Here is a 19,421-nt window from a genome sequence, read left to right on the forward strand (position 1 = left end):
ATCTTTAGCTATTTCCCTTTTTCTTTTTAGAGCTCTAAGACCATCAAAATTCTGCATATATGATATTAGTTGAAAACAATAAAAAACAAAAAACATTATTTTGATATTCTAGCTACTTTGTTTTTTGCTGAAAATTTTCTCTTGGGCATTTGTGATGAGTTTGAAACTCTGTTTGTGAGTGCACATTAACAGAGCTGTCGTTGTATCCTGGAGAGCGATCGCCTGAGCCATTTGCACCGATGGATTCATTCCAGTGGGGATGAAATTGCTTCTTAAGGACAGCAGATTTAGTTCCGTGCCTCGGTGATAAGTTTTAATTAATCTTTAATTTTATACGCTTTTGTACTTGTCTATTTTACTTATAAGTTAATTTGAGTATATCTTGTTTTATTGATATATTATTGATATTGATTTGTAACTTTGTTAATCAATTTGGACAATTTTCCAAACTATACTTTCAACATGAATAACTATTTTATTATAGGAGCTATTACAGCATATTAAATGCACCCTTAATATGATCCAGCAATGGTATTGGCTTCCAATTGGAATGAGTATTCTTTGTCTCTCTTTTTTTTCCTTTTTGAGAAAAAAGAAGAAGAAGAAGTATTCTTTGTCTCTTTATTGCCATGCTTTTTGGGAGATATACTTTTTGGGAGATATACTGAGGAGTACGACTTAAAAAGACCACATTTGAAACAGTGTCGAGGGAAATTTTGCAAATGGTCCATGAAAGAAAAAAGCAGAGTATCCAATATCCCAAGAAAAAGAAGAAGAAACAACAATTGTGGATGATTCCATAACATCTATGAATTAAAAGTAAAACGTTGTAAATCGGATAAGTCAAAGTATAAAAAAAATGCTCTGCATGTGTTGATTTATCTACTCTAAATAATGTTGATTTTTATTTGTGAATTATCTTGTATTTTGTGATATATATATTCATAATTGAACATTTAATTTTAATCTATTTATTTTACAAATTTCTTTTATGGATATTTTACAATTTTAAGAGTCACCCATTAACAACAACTTTCATAATTAATTAATTATAACATAAAGGAAAAAAAAATTAAAAAAAAAAATAGAAACGACCACATGTGAACATTATCCTAAACCTATGGGCTGGGATGCCTTTATTAAATAAGGAAAGTTCTCCCTCTTCAAGCAAAAAATAATAGTAATAAGGAAAGTGCAGAATGGGGGAGATGGACCAAACGCGTGCCACGTCTGGGTCAAATGAGTCAAAAGAACGAGATTGCTATCGCCACGTGTCACTGCTGGCGTGGTACATATAGCCGACGTAAATTTTACTACCGCAAGTCTACATCATCCACCTCACTACGTGCAACACGCGCGCGCACACCGGAGACGGCTCAACCAAAAACGAACCCCCATTTTTCACTGCAACCTTTGTCAAGTGCGAGATCATCATCATGGCGGTTTGTGGTTACATGAACCTTTCTTGAATGCGACTCAGCAATAAAAATGAACCATCCTTCCACCGTCACGTTTACTTTGAATTAAATGGTTGCGTAGATGGACTTGCAAAAAGAGGACAAGAGCGACCAAGAGCTTGAAATAGTATGATTAATTAGCTAGGAAGCATGGATAGAGATATGGATATGGATATGGATATGTGTACGGGGATGACACGATGACACAAATAAATTTTGAAAAATTATAATAAAAAAAGTCGGTATAACATCGGTATAAATATCAGATATGACACGAGTATGACACTTTAAAAGAAGTGTCCATACTTTCTAGTAATTAGAGTAGTATTTATTATACACATGATACATAAGTGTAAATCCACATTCTGCATGTAATAGGTTTTTCCAATATGATTATTGTTTGACTTTTCAGTACCACTTATGCAATTGGGGACCCAAGAAAAGTCCCATAGATTGCCAATTTTGTTATGTACTCAATTATAAATAAATAATACCCCTTTTATTACCAAAAATATTTCTTATAAACATTTTTCATAGGATAGTAGTACAAATTGTGATATGGGCATAATATCATTTTTAATAATTGACATTATTTTTATTAGATAAATATACTAATATTATATCTTGAGTGTAATACATTGGTTCTTCAATTAGATTTAAGACATAAATGGATTGAACCTAATTTTTATTTAAAATAATAACACTATCTTTGTTTTATTGTTTAATGTGGTAAGGTATTTGAATTTTTTTAATTAAAAATGCTAAGATACTATATTTAAGTTTTGTTCATTTCTATTTTATTTTTAGATTTATGATTGAAATTATTTTTATTTAACACAACTTACAAAATGCCATCCCATAGTTGTAAAATATATTATATATTTTTTTCATTAAACTTCACTAGAAAATGTTTATAATTGATGTCACATTTAAAAAAAAAAAAAAAAAATTTGATTTCACTTATCAACTTGATAAATGGATTTAAAATTATTAATTTTTCTTCTTATTTTGAAACTAATATAAATATAAATATATTAATTATTATTTTATTCAAAAATTAGTTTATACAATAATAAATTTTATAGTAGGACAACTTTGGCTTTTTGGTCTTGGCCTTTGTCGACCTGCTTTCAGGTAGGTTGTCTGGAGGGGTCCTCCCTTCCTTAGCTGTCTCTTGTTTTCTTTAATAAAATCTGATTTCTCTTGAGAACAAAAATGGCTAACATCATTCAAATAATTTTATGTCACAAGACATTAAATATTATATATACTCCAAATGTTTACCTAACATCTTCTTCTTCTTCTTTTTTTCTTTTTCAAAAAAAAAAAAAAAAATATTTACTCCAAATGTTTACCTAACATGTTAGTGAGCTGCAGGACCTACCCTCACTTACAGCGCGTGAAAATGTTTACATAATAATAAAATGATTGATTCTCTCCAAAAAATAAATTGAAAACTTGCTCCACAAAGAGAGTGAAAAATGGGTTACAATGACCTACTAACTATTCAAAAAGTGTCTTGCGCGTTTAAACATTTTATTTATGCTGCTAAAAAGACAGTTTCTTACTTGAATTTCTTTGATCTTATGATGATACTGATTTAAGTTTAGTCAATCTTCTACAATTATTTGGTTTATGTAAATAATTAAGAATTGACGCTAACATAAAACCAAAATAATTTTCTAAATCATCACTGTCTTATCCATCTTGAAACTTGATCATGACCAGATTCGAGCTCATTAGATTCAAAGTTATTCTTAGAAAGGATTTAAAAATAAGATTAGAGTTACACTTTGATTACTTATGATTTTACAAATAATTATAATGCTGGTTTCAAGCTTGTGTGTTTAACAATAACTTAAAGAACCCATAACTAAAACCATTAACAGTATGTTTGGAAAGGCTAGAGGAGAGAGGAAAAGAAGAGAAATGAGAAGAAATGCAATTCTTTTCTCTGTTTGGTTATCATGGAACAAATAAAATGGAAGAAACCATTTTTCCTGAGCCCACATATTTGCAATCTACCTAAATTGGGCTGATTTTGAAGGTAGAAAATGGTTTTAAAAAATGGGACCCACATAAATAATATAGTATGACATGAAGTTACATATTTGCCTATAACTTTTACGCATCTTGTACATTTATATGGGCATAAAAGTGAAAAAACATATATTTTCTTTTCATTTCCTTTTATATGGCAAACCAAACAAAGGAAAAAGGAATACATTCTTCTCTTTTTTTTTTTTCCCTTCTCTCCCTATGTCCAAACATACATAAGAGAATTGATTTCTTTTCTTTTCTTTCTCATTTCCTTGCTACTATTCATTTCATTTCTTTTCTCTTCCTCATTTGTAACCAAACAAAGCATAAATTATACAACTTATTTAGCATGTGTTTGAGACATGATCGTTTTATTTTTTGAGGAAAAGACATGATTATTTAAATTGATTTCTTTTATATATATATATATATATATATATATATATACAGAGAGAGAGAGAGTTATTTGATGCAGGTACAATATGTACTTTGCAATTCTTTTTTTTAAATATAAAATTATGATAAAAAATAAAATAATTGAAATAAATATTAAAATTTCTTTAAATTTTTTGGTAATAAAATTTAGTAGGATGAGAATTTTAAAATTATTGAAACTTTGATAATAGAGTTATAACTAAGTTAAACCATCGGAACAATTAATAAGATAAATAGAGTTTTAGTTGAAGTATAATTTTTAATTTAATCCAAATTATGTAATAAAATTTTAATTAAATTAAACTATCCTAAAAATTAATAAGATAAACTAATTTAATAGTCAATGAGAGCATAATTGTATGACATATAGAGAATATAGTCATTTAATGCAATTTTGACCCAACTTTTATTATGTATTAATATTATAATTTGACTTAAAAGAAAATATTTTTATTTCAATTTTTCTCTTATGGTGTTAATATATATTTATTTCTTTAAATTAAACACAAAAAATGATATATAGTAATTTTTAATTTATATGTTTGTCTTATCATTTCCATTTTCATTTTTATTCTTGTTTATCCCCTTTCTCTTTTGTCCCTTCTTACCCTTTATTTTATTTGAAAATTTCATATGCGTTGGACTCATATGAAACAGTCTCACATAGGAGGTGTGGGGTCCCGATTTGTGGCCCAAACCTAAAGTATAGGGGATCTTGACCCAATAAGCCCAATAAAATAAATTTGTAGAAAGTGGGTTAAAGAATTAGATCCTAATGAATTGAACAATGACTATTATGGAATTAAATGACAATCAGGTGTAAAAAAAATGTATTGACATCAACAAACTTTTGGTTCGAGGAGGCTATAATCATGTATATTGATCATAGTTAAATGCAGAGATGATTTTGATTACTACAGTGTTCTGTTTTCCTCCTCTCTCCATCTTCCATGAAGGGTCTTTCACCTTTTATATCCTCCTTTAGATCATCTTCACCCTTCACTTATTGATTATCCGAACCTTTATTTGAGTACCTGTCCCATCAGATATCCTCTCTGATTTTTTGTGAGTTGTGGTAATCAAGATAGTACTGTTCAAAGGTCTTTTCTACATAAATGTGACCAGAAAAGTAGTTGTAGTGCATTTAATTATGTGGTGGCAGTTTTCCCTTAGATATTTGTAGGTTTCCTTTCTTCTCGTATGTTCCTGAAACGTATCTCTATCACTGGAGTTTCTTAGAGGATTACACTAACGGATGGAGTACATATTGTGAACTGTATTCATCATATCCGATGAGTAGTTCCTCCTTGGATAACCTCTCACTTGTTCCCCATCTTTGAGATTTTAATTGGAAACGTTTAACAACTACCTGCTTCTCCTCGGATCTATTGATGTTCTCGGATAAGACCCAAGTCTCAATATACTATTTTGGGCTCTTCTCCTACAGGAGGCATGAGACTGATGAGAGGATATTATTTTCTATTTTCCTCTCCGACCAAACTGTTAAACAGTAGCAGAAGATAGAGGTGTTTGAAAAATATACTATTTTTTTTAGAAGAAACTGAAATGAAAAATATATTATTTATTTGGGAATTTAGGATAATAGCAATTTCCACAAAGCTTAGCTCACTCTCCAAAGAACCGCGTACCGAGACAGGTTAAAAAAAAAAAAAAAGAATAAAGAAAATTAAAATCTAGTACTCGTAAAACCCACGAATGTTCTCCTTAACATTAAAGTAATGTCCTAACGTGTGGTCGGCGGTTCAGCCGTTAAACCCACGTGTGAATGACTCCGTCAAACTCCCATCTCACCCGCAGACGCAGTACAATAACGACCATCACTCGCCGTTACCGTTATCTTCCGTACAACATTGCCGTTAACTCCCTCTTCTCTCTCTCTATAAATACCTTACACTCTCATCCTCTGCTCTTTCGAAACTCTCAGCTTCAACTTCAACTTCAACTTCACGTTCAGCTTCAAACGCCTCGAAACTCCAAACAAAATTCTCACACACACACACCAAAAAAAAAAAAAAAAAAAAAAGGCAAAATACAAAACCCAAAATCAAAGTATTTGACCATTGCTCACGCCGAAGACCCACACAATAGAAAAGTCCACTTTTTCTTGCACAAAGGAATTTCAGGTAAGTTACCAATCTGACTAATATAAGTGTATATTTTTAAAATTTCTTCTTGTTTTTGCTTTGGGTTCTGCTGAAATGAAACAACTTAAGCTTAGGTTCCATTGGGTTGTGGGGAGGGGGGCTTTGAGTTTGTTGGGGTTTTATAATCTATATGTAGTGAGGTAATTGTAGTTGATTTTCGTTTTTGTTATGCATAGTATTTTTTTTTTTTTTTTTTTTATCATTTCTGTTTTCTTCAATCTTTTTCTTTGATATGTTCAATTCCTATGATGCAATTATCAATTTTTTTTTTTCTTGTATTCTGTTTGTGTTAGGATTAATTAATATGATATTAGGTTCTCTGCTGAATTTTGCTACTTAAAGCTCTCATCTTTGAAGTTTGCTATCAATTACAATTAGTCATCTAAAAAGTTGAGTCTGTGTAGCAAAATTATTTAATGAGGTATTTATTGTTTAAATAAGAAAACATTTATAAGGCAAGAAAGTTAGTGCTTTGGGGATGATTTCCTAGTTTGCCAGGGTATATGAATGTGCGGATTTTCAAGTATAGGGTGGTATGGTAGGGGTGTCCATTTAAGTACCCTTCCCATCAAAATTTCTGTTTTAGACTTGAACTTTCATTATGTTATGGTTTCTTTGATTTTTTCTGTAAGCCACCAGGAGGTTCAATTTGTTGGTGGCAGTTTCTTTTTGTTCTACAATTATACATGTGAAGATATCCCATAATAAAATTTTCCTCTGCTTAGAATATCTTACAAGGACAAATCATTTTCTTTTTTGCACCAATTATAAGGCCATAGATATTCCATCCAGCTTTGTTGTTATTTTAGTTCTCTGTCTCTATCCTGCTTGTTCATGTGTACGTAAGCTCTTTGAATTTTGGTTAGGAATGATATGGAAATTTGTTGAATGCTTGATTTTGCATAAGAGCTGTAACTTTTTTCAAACATAAAATTTGAGGGAGAACTTAGCTTTTTCTTTGTTTGGTGTTGCAGTTTTGATTGTAATCTTGAAGGTAAAAGAAGTTGGATCCTAAGCAGAAGGTCGTGATGTGCTGATTATTGTTTTTTGGAGAAGGGGTGATTCTTGCCTGATTTGCTGGACTATTATAAAGAAATCTTATTAAATAAATCTGCTAATGCAAGCCTCATAGCATGGACTCACGCCAGTTATTTGGAATTGGAGTGACTAGTGCAGGCATATCCTTCACATCTTCTCATCCCACTGTTCCATCAATACCTAGTAGACTACTTGGATCCTTGAAGTTTGATTTTGGAAACTCACCAAACTCACCCTTTTCGTCTCACTTTGATTCTGATACCCTGACTGCATTAAGTGACGGCCAGGAGCAGCAGAGTTCCACAGAGAATCTATCAGGAGTCAGCCCTTCCTGTAATTCTTCGCTTGAAAGCAACAGTTATTTTAATCGGCCAAGGCTTTCTCTAGACTGTCATCAAGACAGTCAAGAGCTCCATTCAGGTGGGGCTTGTTTTATACAGGATGCAAATTGTAGCCCGAACATAAAGCACGTTTTACTGGATATAGAAACTGCTTTAATGGGTCCTGATGATAGTGAAGAAGTCACTACAAGGGAAATTAGTATACCAGAGACACCTGTCCAAAGATCTAGGTCATGGAGTCAGGAACCACAAGGGGTAAATGTATTTCACTCTCAGCCATCATTTGTTCCTATGCAACAATCAGTTGAGGTTGTTCATGTAGAGAAACGTCATAAAGCGATGGATGAATTGTCTTTGCAGGGTTTTGCCCAGGGGAATCTTAAGCAATTGCTGACTGCATGTGCTAAAGCTCTCTCTGACAACAGGATGGATGATTTTGATAAGTTGACTGAAAAGGCTAGAGATGCTGTGTCTATCACAGGAGAACCAATCCAGCGTCTTGGTGCTTACATGGTTGAAGGGTTGGTAGCAAGGAAGGAGGCATCAGGGACTAACATTTACCATGCTCTTAAGTGTAGGGAGCCTGAAAGCAAGGACTTGCTTTCATACATGCATATCCTTTATGAAATCTGCCCCTACTTAAAATTTGGTTACATGGCAGCCAATGGGGCCATTGCTGATGCATGCAAAAATGAGGACCGCATCCACATCATAGATTTTCAGATTGCTATGGGAACCCAGTGGATGACTCTCCTTCAAGCGCTTGCAGCACGACCTGGAGGGGCTCCCCATGTTCGGATTACAGGGATTGATGACCCTATTAACAAGTATGCCCGTGGTGATGGGTTGGAGGCAGTAGGGAGACGGTTGGCAGCCATTTCTGCAAAATTTAACATCCCAGTTGAGTTTCACGGGGTGCCAGAATTTGCTCCAGATATCACACGGGATATGCTTAATGTCAGGCCTGGTGAGGCTTTGGCTGTAAACTTCCCTCTGCAGCTCCATCACACCCCGGATGAGAGTGTTGATGTGAACAATCCAAGAGATGAGCTTCTAAGAATGATAAAGTCACTTTCTCCCAAGGTGGTCACTTTGGTGGAGCAAGAATCAAACACAAACACAACCCCTTTCTTCCATAGGTTTGTGGAAACTCTAGAATACTACTTGGCAATGTTTGAATCAATCGATGTCACCCTGCCAAGAAGCAGCAAGGAGCGTATCAATGTGGAGCAGCATTGTTTGGCTAGGGATATCGTGAACATTATTGCTTGCGAGGGAAAGGAGAGGGTGGAGCGTCATGAGCTCTTTGGCAAGTGGAAGTCTAGATTGACAATGGCAGGGTTTCGCCAATATCCATTGAGCACCTATGTCAATTCTGTGATAAAGAGCCTGCTGAGGTGTTATTCAGAACATTATAATCTAGTGGAGAAGGATGGGGCTATGCTCTTGGGCTGGAAAAACAGGAATCTGATATCCGCTTCTGCTTGGCAATGATAATAGGGGGAGACAGGTGTAGAGTTAGTCATGGAAATAAACACTTATACTTTTTAAAGGTTCTTGATATTGAGATTGTTACATAGTATAGAAGGGTGATATGCTGCAAAATCAGCCAATGGATTCATTATGTAATTTTGTGTATTGTTGCCAAGTATTCCAATGGCTGACATTTGTGATGGTTTTGTATTTCCATTCCACCGAGGCTATCACCTCTGTTCTTTTATACGTATACTTTCTCGTGTTTTTTTTTTTTTTTTAATACATATTTTGTTCTATGTTGGAGTTGTACATACATGTGATGCAGGAGTTCTTAGAGTAATCATCCTACTCACTGTGAGAAATTTTTATTTTTTATTTTTTGACATTCAATAAGTGCGGAATGGCTCTAAAAATACGAGAATCGATTAAGTTCCATTCACCAGTAAGGCCCCATAACCCATAATAACACTTTGGGCCGTTTTGGTTAATCGTGTTATTGCATTGTATATTTGTATTTTCAAACTAACAGATTTTACACAAACCCACAAGACTGATGTGAATACTAACAAAATCTGGTATCTTCTCCAAACCTTCTAATAACACATTGCTATTTCACTCACTGAGTCACTAAATTTCATTTAAATTAAGAAGCCTGTGCTACATACTATGAACTAAGGTCTCTTTGGCTTATTTTAGAGGCACTGAGAGTATAACGTATGTATGTAAATATATGAATATTTTCACAGATTTCATATATTTTATAGACAAAAATTAAAGGAGAATAAGAGTAGTGTAGTGATTTGATCATATTATATGTGTTTTACAAATTTGAAAATATACATGATATTATAATTTTTTTTTTCCCAAATCGAAATCAATAAAATCCTATTTAAGATCAACTATGTTACAAGAAAAATTAAGTGGATTAGCCATATTACTAATTGAAAATAAAATATTATAGAAATTGAACACAAAAACACAACTAGTAGTAATTTTGCATCTCAAAAGTATAAAAAATATATTTTTAAATGAAAAAAAATATAAAAATTATACTATTAATTTTTAGAAATAAGAGAAGGTTCCATTTAACTTGTTGTCTTACATCCCAAAATGCATTGAGTTGGCCTTAGCTTTTCACTATAATTCTAGCATGTGCAAAAGGTATAGAGCCGGTCTTTGTTGAGCACATATATTTTTCTTACCTCAACTCCAAAATCCTCCAAAAAATTTTATATAAAAAAAAAAAAAAACACTAAAATCATTGAAACTTTACAAATTCAAGCCTCTCAAACTCCGAAAAACTTCCACCCAAAAGCCTTCGAATATAAAGAACATTGAGTCTTTGACAAACTCATAGCTAGAGATTCATCATACTTTTATTCCAAAGACTATTTGATCCAACTTTCAACCAAAGTGTAGAAAATTTTGTGTTTGAATCAAAACTTCATTTACATAATTCTTGGATTGAAAGACTTTCATGGAGATCTCATTCTATTGTAAATTAATTAAATACAAAGAAATGTACCTATTCATCAATACAAATCATTCATAAACAAAAAAATATATTTGTTAATCAATTTTAATTATTTGATTTTCAAACTTGAGATTTTGTATTTACAAAAAGAACCTAGTGTTACGATATGGAAATATGAGCCATTTTATTTTTTTATTTTTTTCCACAAAGAGCTTCTTCTCTCTTTGGTATTTCTTGGAGTTCTCTTTGAAGCACTTCCTCTATTTCTCTACCTCATTGGTGTATTCTCTCTTTTGCGTTGTATCTATCTCTTCTTTTAACTCCTTCAATCTTTGTTGAATTAAGCCAAAAACATTCTTGTTCCACTTTTGCAGGGAACCACAAAGGTTTTCTCCTTATTGAGGCCTCTTTGGAAAGGCTTCGGCCCACTTGATTGCCCCCCTAAGGTGTCCAAAATTATTGCTTTGTGGTCAAAGAGAATGGCTGGGAGGTGCTTGACTTAGGTTTTGCTAAACATTAATTTCATGCACTATTGGCTACAGCTCTGTCGATTCATTCCTTTATATTTTGCTTTACACATCTCTTATTTGACCAGGTGAATATATTCACATAGATCTAGAACTCCAAATCAATAAATTCGTAATCAGTCACTGGGAAAAAAATATACTTCTAGGCTTATGACTTTGATTGATTGATATTTTAGTCCATTGACTTTGATAACACAAAAACTTAAATTCTTTTGTCCATCGGCATTAACAAATTTCTATTAACTCCCTTAAAACAATTGGTTCACATTTTTTTTAACGTAAAAAATTAATTTTATTTATTTATCAAACAAAACATACAAATTTTAAGCTTTAGTAAGCTAAACTGACAATTATTCAAAGTTAATGGAAAAAAATGACAAATTTTAAACTTGACAGACTAAAATGAAAATTGATTAAAGTTAATAGACAAAAATGAAAGTTTGAATAAATTAATAGACTAAAATGATAATTGATCAAGATTTTAGGATGTAAATTGTATTTATGCCTTTTTTTTCAATTTGCTTAATTACACTGTAAAAGACCTATTTTAGTGAAGATATAGAATCTAAAAGATAGTAGTCTTTTTTATTGTATCTCTATGATGTGTTGTATTGTATGTGAACCTGTTAGAGCGTTTACATATGATATTTTACAAATTTTAGCTTTTAGCAACTCAAAAAAGCCACCTTATCTATTTTAACGCACAATTCTATACCTTACCCTACATCCTATTTCTTATTTATTACATATATGCATTTTTTTAATATTAATTTTACTCTTTATCTATTAAATTATTTATTAATTTCACTCTCTTTTTCTCTCTGTCTCTTCCTCTATTTTCCTCTCCTTCTCTCTTTCTTCTCTAAATTAAAATAAATAAATAAAAAAATAAAAAAAAACCATCAGCTAACAACTCAACCACTGCAATCCACAAACCATAAAACCCACTTAACAACAGATTGAAACCAACCAATCACCACTCACAACCCACTGCACCACCCCTACAACTTGTGCCAACATCGCAACTAGGGTTGGCCCTAGACCTAGGCCATTTAGGCCATGGCCTAAGGCCCCCAAATATGGGGGCAGTAAGTTTTTTTTTTTTTTGGTTTAATTAAAGAAAAAAATTTGAATTAGTTGTACATTTTTTTCCCACTCTTAAGAATGCCTAAAATATTAGAGTTATGCTAGTATATTACAATTTTTATTACATAGGTCCTATAAATTGATATGTCACAGGAAGTAATTTAATCCTCATTTCTTCTTTTGTTGAAGTGTCACATTATTACCACATCAGTTTGTAAGCTTTCTGTAGTAAAATTTGTAGTAAGTTTAGCATTTTCTTCAAAAAGAAAAAAAAGAAAAAAGAATTAATAGAAATACAACCCAATCACCATTAAGTGAATGAAAAATGCTAAAGCTAATACAAATTTTACAACAAAAAACTTACAAACTGATGTGACAAGAATATGATCGTTGTCACTTAAACAATATAATAAATGAATGTTTGAATAACATTTTTTTATTAGCGATATGCTAGTTTGTAAAACCTATATAGTAAGTATTATTAGCTCACTTTGAGTGAATTATTCATATTAACAAGTAAGAATTAACAATAAATTTAAAATAAAAATATAATAAAAACTAAACTAAATATTATTTTAAGTGATATTTCGATGTATAAAGGCCTCTTTAAAATTTTTGCCTTAGGCCATCCAATCTCAACCCAAACCCATGTACCAACGAACCCAACATCAGCAACACAACCTTGCTCATAAGTCATAACAAGAAACAACGACGAGATTTCGGTGGTTGGTTTGAGAGAGGAGAGAGACGAGAGACCAAGTGAGTATCTTTTTTCTTACATTGATGATTAATTTACTACTAGTAGTAGAATTACTGTAGCAACAAAATCTTTTTTACTTTAGCACATGAGATGTAGAAGCTTTTTTGATGTTTAATATGCTAAAATAATAAACTTTTTGAAGTTTTAGCAACCATGTTATATGAAACACGTGCCTTTAGAATTAGATGTACAGCCATCATGTGTTTTTTTTTGGGGAAACACATGAAATTTCATTCATTTGAAATTGAGTTACAATAGAGAGGACAAAATATAGCAGGGAGAACAAACTAGAAGCAGTTACAAGCCACAGTCCTCTAAGATTACATGCCTCACAAAGCTTGGACACACACCTTTCCAAACCTGAGAAACACCTGAAATTCTGGCAGCTCCTGCAACTTCATGGGCTGCTTTGTTGCCACTCCTCTTCAAATGCTGAAAAGAGCACTAGGAAAAAGAGGAAGAGATATCTTTAATGTTCTGAATAATGTGCCCTTGTTCACCGCCCAGATCACAATCAGAGATAGCTTGAATAATTGAGAGAGCATCGGACTCCACAATGACATGGGAGATTCCCATATCTAAAGCAAGCAACACCCCTTCTTGCAGTGCCATTGCTTCAGTGATCTCAACAGAGAAAGGTGCTGGAAGAATTTTGTTTGATGCTGCAATGAGGAAGCCCCGACTATCACGCATCACCACACCAATACTAGAAGGCCTGCCATCGTCTGAAGCAGCACCATCAACATTAACCTTGAAGAAACCCGAGGGAGGGGCTTGCCAAGCCAATGGGGTAGGGGTTGGAGAAAAAGCAGGGAGGGAACAAGCATCTTTATACTCACCAAGAATTCTGTTTGCCATCTCCCAAACCTGCCTTGAAGGAGTGCCCGAGTCATCATGTAAAGCTTGGTTATGATTCCACCAAATGGACCATGCCACTGCAAAGAAAACCTCCAAATCATTTGGGGAACCTTTCTCAATAATGTCTAAGGCAATGTCCACTGGTTCTCTGGATGAGGAAGTAACATCAACTAGACAATTGTGCCATTGTGTCCAAGTCAGCTTGGCGTGATCATAGAGGAGTAGAGCATGGGCAGTGGATTCGATAGCCTTGTCACATGGAGGGCAAAAGCTTGAGCAATGAATACACCTGTGACTTAAGTTGAGCATAGTAGGAAGGCCATTTACACAAGTTCGCCAAGCAAAAATTTTGAGCTTTTGTGGAACTTTCTGGCCCCAAATCCTCTTCCACAACAATGTTTTTAAATCAGACAATGAGCACTCCCCATCCTCATTTAAGTCCACAAGGCTTGAAGCAATGTGGTATGCGCTTTTGACTGTAAAGACCCCTAGTTTATTGCCTATCCAAATGAGGTTGTCTTTGGGTAGATTATAGTTAAGAGGGATTTTTAAAATTGTGCTAGCTTCAAAGGGTAAAAAGATGGACCTGACCACTTCTACTTTCCCCCATTTGGTATCATTATCAATAAGGGAGGATACCATTAGATAGTCTTCAAAATCTGTTTAGGGCGTAATCACTTTGTAAGATGTTGGCGTTGGCAGCCACTTATCCTCCCATATATGTATTCGTATGCCATTATCCAACCTCCATCTTGTGCCTCTCCTAATCACCTCAAGACTATTATGAATGCTTCACCAAGTATAAGAGGGGTTGCTTCCTTTTTTGGAATTGAGAACATCATCATGGGGAAAGTATTTGGCTTTAAAAACCCGAGCCATCAAAGAATTTGGGTTGGTGAGAATTCTCTAACCTTGCTTGGCCAACATGGCTAAGTTGAAAGCTTGGATGTTTTTGAAACCCATTCCACCATGAAACTTTGATTTACACATCTTCTTCTAGTTGACCCACACTATTTTGTTCTCATCATCCCTTTGCCCCCACCAGAAATTCCTCATTAGATTTTCAAGGTCTTTGCATAAAGCCTTAGGGAGTTGGAAACAACTCATTGTGTATGTGGGCATTGCTTGGGCTATTGCCTTGATAAGAATCTCCCTCCCCCCAATTGATAGAAGCTTTCCTTTCCAACCAGCAAGCTTCTTTGCCACCCTTTCCTTTACTTCTGCAACCACCTGAGCCTTGGATTTTCCAATAATAGTGGGGAGCCCCAAGTATTTGTTGTGCCTGGAATCTTGCATTGGACCAAGGATATTTAGAATGCTTTCCTTTCTCTCTTGAGGGGTGTTTGAGCTGAAAAAGACAAAAGACTTATCGGTATTAATTTTTTGCCCTGAGGCCGCTTCATAGCTATTGAGGATGTCGACAAGCTTTTGACATTCTTGGACCTTTACTTTGCAAAAAAGAAGGCTATCATTGGTGAAGAAGAGGTGAGTGAGGATTGGGCACCCCCTACCAATAGAAATTCCATTGATCTGCTTGTCTCGAGCAGTTTTATGAATGAGTGCTGAAAGGCTTTCAGCACAAAGAAGAAAGAGGTAAGGGAAAAGGGGGTCTCCCTGCCTTATGCCTCTTGAAGGGATGATGTTTCCACAGGGCTCGCCATTAATGATAACTAAATAAGACACAGAAGAGATGTAATTTATAATAAGGTCCACCCATTTTTTAGCAAAACCCATTTTAACCATAACCTCATGAATAAATTTCCATTCAACTCTATCAAAAGCTTTACTCATATCTAATTTAATTGACATATAATTATCCTTCCCTTCATCTTTGTGATTCAAATAATGCATGAATTCAAAGGCCACTAGGACATTATCCGAGATAAGACGATCTGGAATGAAAGCACTTTGATTTTCAATGATGATACTTGGAAGGATTGATTTGAGTATATTGGCTAGGACTTTTGATATGAGCTTGTATGTAGTGTTACAGAGGCTGATTGGGCGAAATTCTGCCATTTTAGAGGGCTAGTTGGTTTTTGGAATGAGAGCAATATTGGTTTTATTGATTTCAATTATAGCCATATTTTAGTTCAAGACATTTAAAACCATGTTTGTAATATTTAGCCCCACAATGTCCCAATATTTATGAAAAAAGATTGTAGACATACCATTAGGTCCGGGTGCTTTGGTTGGATGGAGCTGCTTAAGCGCATTGGTGATTTCGTCTCTTGTAAAGACCTTGGTAAGCTCAGCATTCATATCATCCGTAACACACCTAGGCAAAGCACAAGTGACCTCACTGATTCCACTTAGGGAGGGAGTGGAGTAAATCTTCTCAAAGTAAGATATTGCAGTGGCTACAATGCTGTCCTTACTCTCACATCAAACACTATCATCATTCCATAGCCCCAAAATGGTGTTTTTTTTTTTTTTTTTCCTTCTTTTAGAGGCTCGGGCATGGAAAAACTTTGTGTTTCGGTCCCCTTCCCTATACCAATGTGCCTTGCTATGCTACCTCCAAATGGTCTCCTCACTATCCAAGAGATCATTAATTTCCCTTCTAAACTGGTTAACTTCAGCCCCTCTAGTGCCTCTGTCTTCAATTGTAAGTGAAGTGAGAGCTCTTTTCTTTTCTAGAATTTTCTTTGGAATATTGCCCACCACATTTTGATTCCAATTTGTTAGAACAACTGTACATCTTTGGAGGTTGGAGGAAATCCCTTTCGGAGTGGTGGCAAGGGTGCCTGAGCTCCAAGCAGTATCAATGACTTCTCTACAATCTTCCCTTTTGGCCTACATAGCCTCAAAATGGAACCGGTGTTTTCTTTTATAACCTAGGAGGGGGGAGCCTATGGTGATGAGAATACAATGATCTGATGTTGATTCGACCAGATGATGTACTTTCGGATCCTTGAAATGATCAAGCCACTCTGAGGTAGCCAAGGCTCTGTTTAAACGGAGCAAAATTTTGTTACTCCCTTCTTTCATATTACACCAGGTAAAATCAGGGCCACAATACCCTAAATCCTTAAAGCCATACAAGTTCACAACCTGTCAGAATCTGTCCATTTGGCTTTGAGAACGAAGGATACCACCTGCTTTTTCATTCATTGAAAGAATTTCATTAAAATCACCACAACAAAACTAGGGAAAATTAAATTGACTATTGAGAAAAGAAAGAAGTTTCCAAGAATCTTCCCTGAGATGAGTCTCTGAATGCCCATAAAACCCAGTGGACCTCCACAAAAAACCATTGTCTGATTCAGTAATAACCACATCAATGTGATAGTCTGAATAACTTTTAATTTCCAAATTAGTGTCATTGGACCAGAGCAGAGCAAGACCACCTCTGCGACCCCTACTAGGAACAATTAATCCATTTGAAAAACCCAGCCTGTATTTTACTTTCTCCATTCGTCTACTCTTTATTTTTATCTCCGAAAGGAAGACAAGTTTGGGATTCCAGCGCTGCAAATAATCACGGAGCGCAAAAACTGTCTGGGGATTCCCAATTCCCCGACAATTCCAGCATAGGGAATTCATTGCTCTTGGCAGTGCTGCATAGCAGCCACCGCTGATCTCTCTAAGTTATTTTGTGTTTCAGTTTGGCATGACTCACGTTGCTTCTTTTGGGGTTTGTTTACATTCTCATCCAAAACATTCTCATCCAGACAATCATGCATTGCTACTCTTTTTGAACCCGAAAGTCCAGTTGGACTTTGTTTTTGCATGTTAGTGTTTTGAGTTTTCCTTCCTTGGGCTCTAGCAACTCTTTTCAAATTTCCTCTCCTCGGCCTTAAAGAAGTGTTGGTGGGCTCATTTGTATGGGAGGGGTTGTTTATGGGTTTCTTTGGGCTAGTTGGCTTTTGGGCCTCAAGTGGGGTGCACATGAAAGCCCACAATAGAAGGATTAGCTTTTGTTTCCTTTCCCGCCTCTACAGGCTTTTGGGGATCACGTGGGTGCTTTTCTAGAGAGGGTGCAGGGCTCAAGGGGCATACCATATTGTCATTTCTCTGATTTTTCACTGACAGCCTCTACGAAGGGGTGGAAATATTGTAAATCTGGAAGCAGAAAGGCTTCCAGATTTACAATATTTCCACCCCTTCGTAGAGGCTTATCAATAGGTATATCCACTCGTATTCGCATAAATTTAACTTGTTCTGACAACCAAGATTGCCTATCCAATTCAATGTATTTCCCCAGTTTGCTGCCAAGATCCTTTCCAACTTCTTCTATCATACTTTCAAAGGGAAGGCCCCAAACTTGAATCCAGAAAGGAGAGTGAGTGAACGAGATATTCATTATTGATAAACCTTTCCTCCATCTGCAGAGGAGCAGGAGGTTATTGTCAAAATTCCAAGGACCGTTTCTCTCTACCCATTCCAATTGATAATTTGAGCTAAACTTGAATTGGAAGATATTTTTTCCCAAATCTACAATCCTTAAATTTGAGCCCATCTTCCAGACTAATCTTAGAGTGGATTTTAGTGCTCTCGTATTCTAGTGCCTGTCTACTAGAAGTCGACCAAACAAACTTAGCTCGCACTCTTCCAAAAGGTTTGAACTACCAGTGGTTGATATGGAGATTTCTTTTTCTTCTTCTTTAGTGAGTTGGAGATGCTGTAACACATCAATGACTACTTGATCCATTTCGGTGAGAGTGAAATATCAAGCCCTGAGGGCTACTTGAGACCTAGGACAAACTCGTATTAGATGAGGGAGTAAGAACTCGTGCTAAGGCGAGAGAGAGGGGCTCTTACAAAGGGAAAGGCATAAGCTTATACTTGGAAAGAACTGTTTGTACAGCCCTCATGTTATGATTAGAATTAGCGGTTAGTGTATGTGTGATTGCTTTCTGTTAGCTTCGTTGCTTTGTTTCCTGTATACAAATAACATGGTTGTAATAATTTGCTTAATTAATGAGAATTATCCCAGATTTATCTCCTACACATCCACAGACCAACAAAGGATTAAGTTATTTTCGCGAGTTCTTCCCAAATTATTATTATTATTATTTTTCATGTGAGAGATTTTTTTTTTTTTTTTGGGGATCTAATTGCGAAAAGCTTCCATGATGTACTTTTAGGAGTAAGAAAAAAAAAAATCAAAATATTAATAAAATGCTGGTTTTGGGCAACAACCTCAGTATCTATATTATTTTTTCTCAGTATCTATATTATTTTTTCAACTTCTAAGGCCATAATCTTTATCATACTATTTCTCACAATTATACTAATGGTGAGTTTGGTTCAGCTTTTTGAAGTTGGGCTTTTTGAAAAAGTTGAGTTTTCAAAAAGTGTATAATGAAAAAGTGTTTTTTCAAAAAGCTGAGTGTTTGGTAAAAACTGTTAAAAAATGCTTTTTGAAAAAGCTGAGTGTTTATATTGTGAAAGTATTGTGATAATTTATATTGATTTTAATTTGAACGTACTATTACAATTATTTTTTTCTCTTTCTAAACAAATTATTTTTTTCTCACCAATATTAACTAATAATAACCTACCACTTAAGAATTATTGTAAAAGTATTGTGACAGTATTTCTCAATTTTAATTTCTTATTCTTTATTTTATGTTTCCCTTATTTTATTTTATTTTTTTATCCATATTTCCTTCTTTTTTCCCTCTTTTTTTCTCCTCCACACATGTACCCTTAAATTTTTTTTTTTCTTTATTTCATTCTTTCATCTTTTTCCCTACCACTTCCTTCACACACATGCCCTTACTTTTTTTCTTTATTTCCTTCTTTTGTCTTTTTCCTT

General features: G+C 34.4%; 2 protein-coding genes across 4 annotated transcripts; one reads left to right on the top strand and one right to left on the bottom strand.

Moving 5' to 3' along the window:
• Nucleotides 1–5,879: 5,879 nt before the first annotated feature.
• On the top strand, nucleotides 5,880–9,204 carry LOC115955841 (chitin-inducible gibberellin-responsive protein 1-like). 3 transcript variants are annotated; one of them, XM_031074210.1, is made up of 3 exons: nucleotides 5,880–6,076; nucleotides 7,072–7,737; nucleotides 7,837–9,204. In XM_031074210.1, the coding sequence occupies exons 2-3, from the start codon at nucleotides 7,231–7,233 to the stop codon at nucleotides 8,968–8,970; spliced, it is 1,641 nt and encodes a 546-aa protein (XP_030930070.1). In that variant the 5' UTR covers nucleotides 5,880–6,076; nucleotides 7,072–7,230; the 3' UTR covers nucleotides 8,971–9,204. The 3 variants fall into 3 exon arrangements, with proteins under 3 accessions (XP_030930070.1, XP_030930071.1, XP_030930069.1); XM_031074211.1 differs by having other exon boundaries at nucleotides 7,072–7,731; XM_031074209.1 differs by having other exon boundaries at nucleotides 7,072–9,204.
• A 4,039-nt stretch (nucleotides 9,205–13,243) lies between these two features.
• Nucleotides 13,244–14,299, bottom strand: LOC115956442. The gene has a single exon (XM_031074820.1). The coding sequence runs from the start codon at nucleotides 14,297–14,299 to the stop codon at nucleotides 13,244–13,246; it is 1,056 nt and encodes a 351-aa protein (XP_030930680.1).
• Nucleotides 14,300–19,421: the final 5,122 nt, after the last annotated feature.

This window comes from Quercus lobata, chromosome 8 (genome assembly GCF_001633185.2).
Source record: "Quercus lobata isolate SW786 chromosome 8, ValleyOak3.0 Primary Assembly, whole genome shotgun sequence".
NCBI classification, from domain to species: Eukaryota; Viridiplantae; Streptophyta; class Magnoliopsida; order Fagales; family Fagaceae; genus Quercus; species Quercus lobata.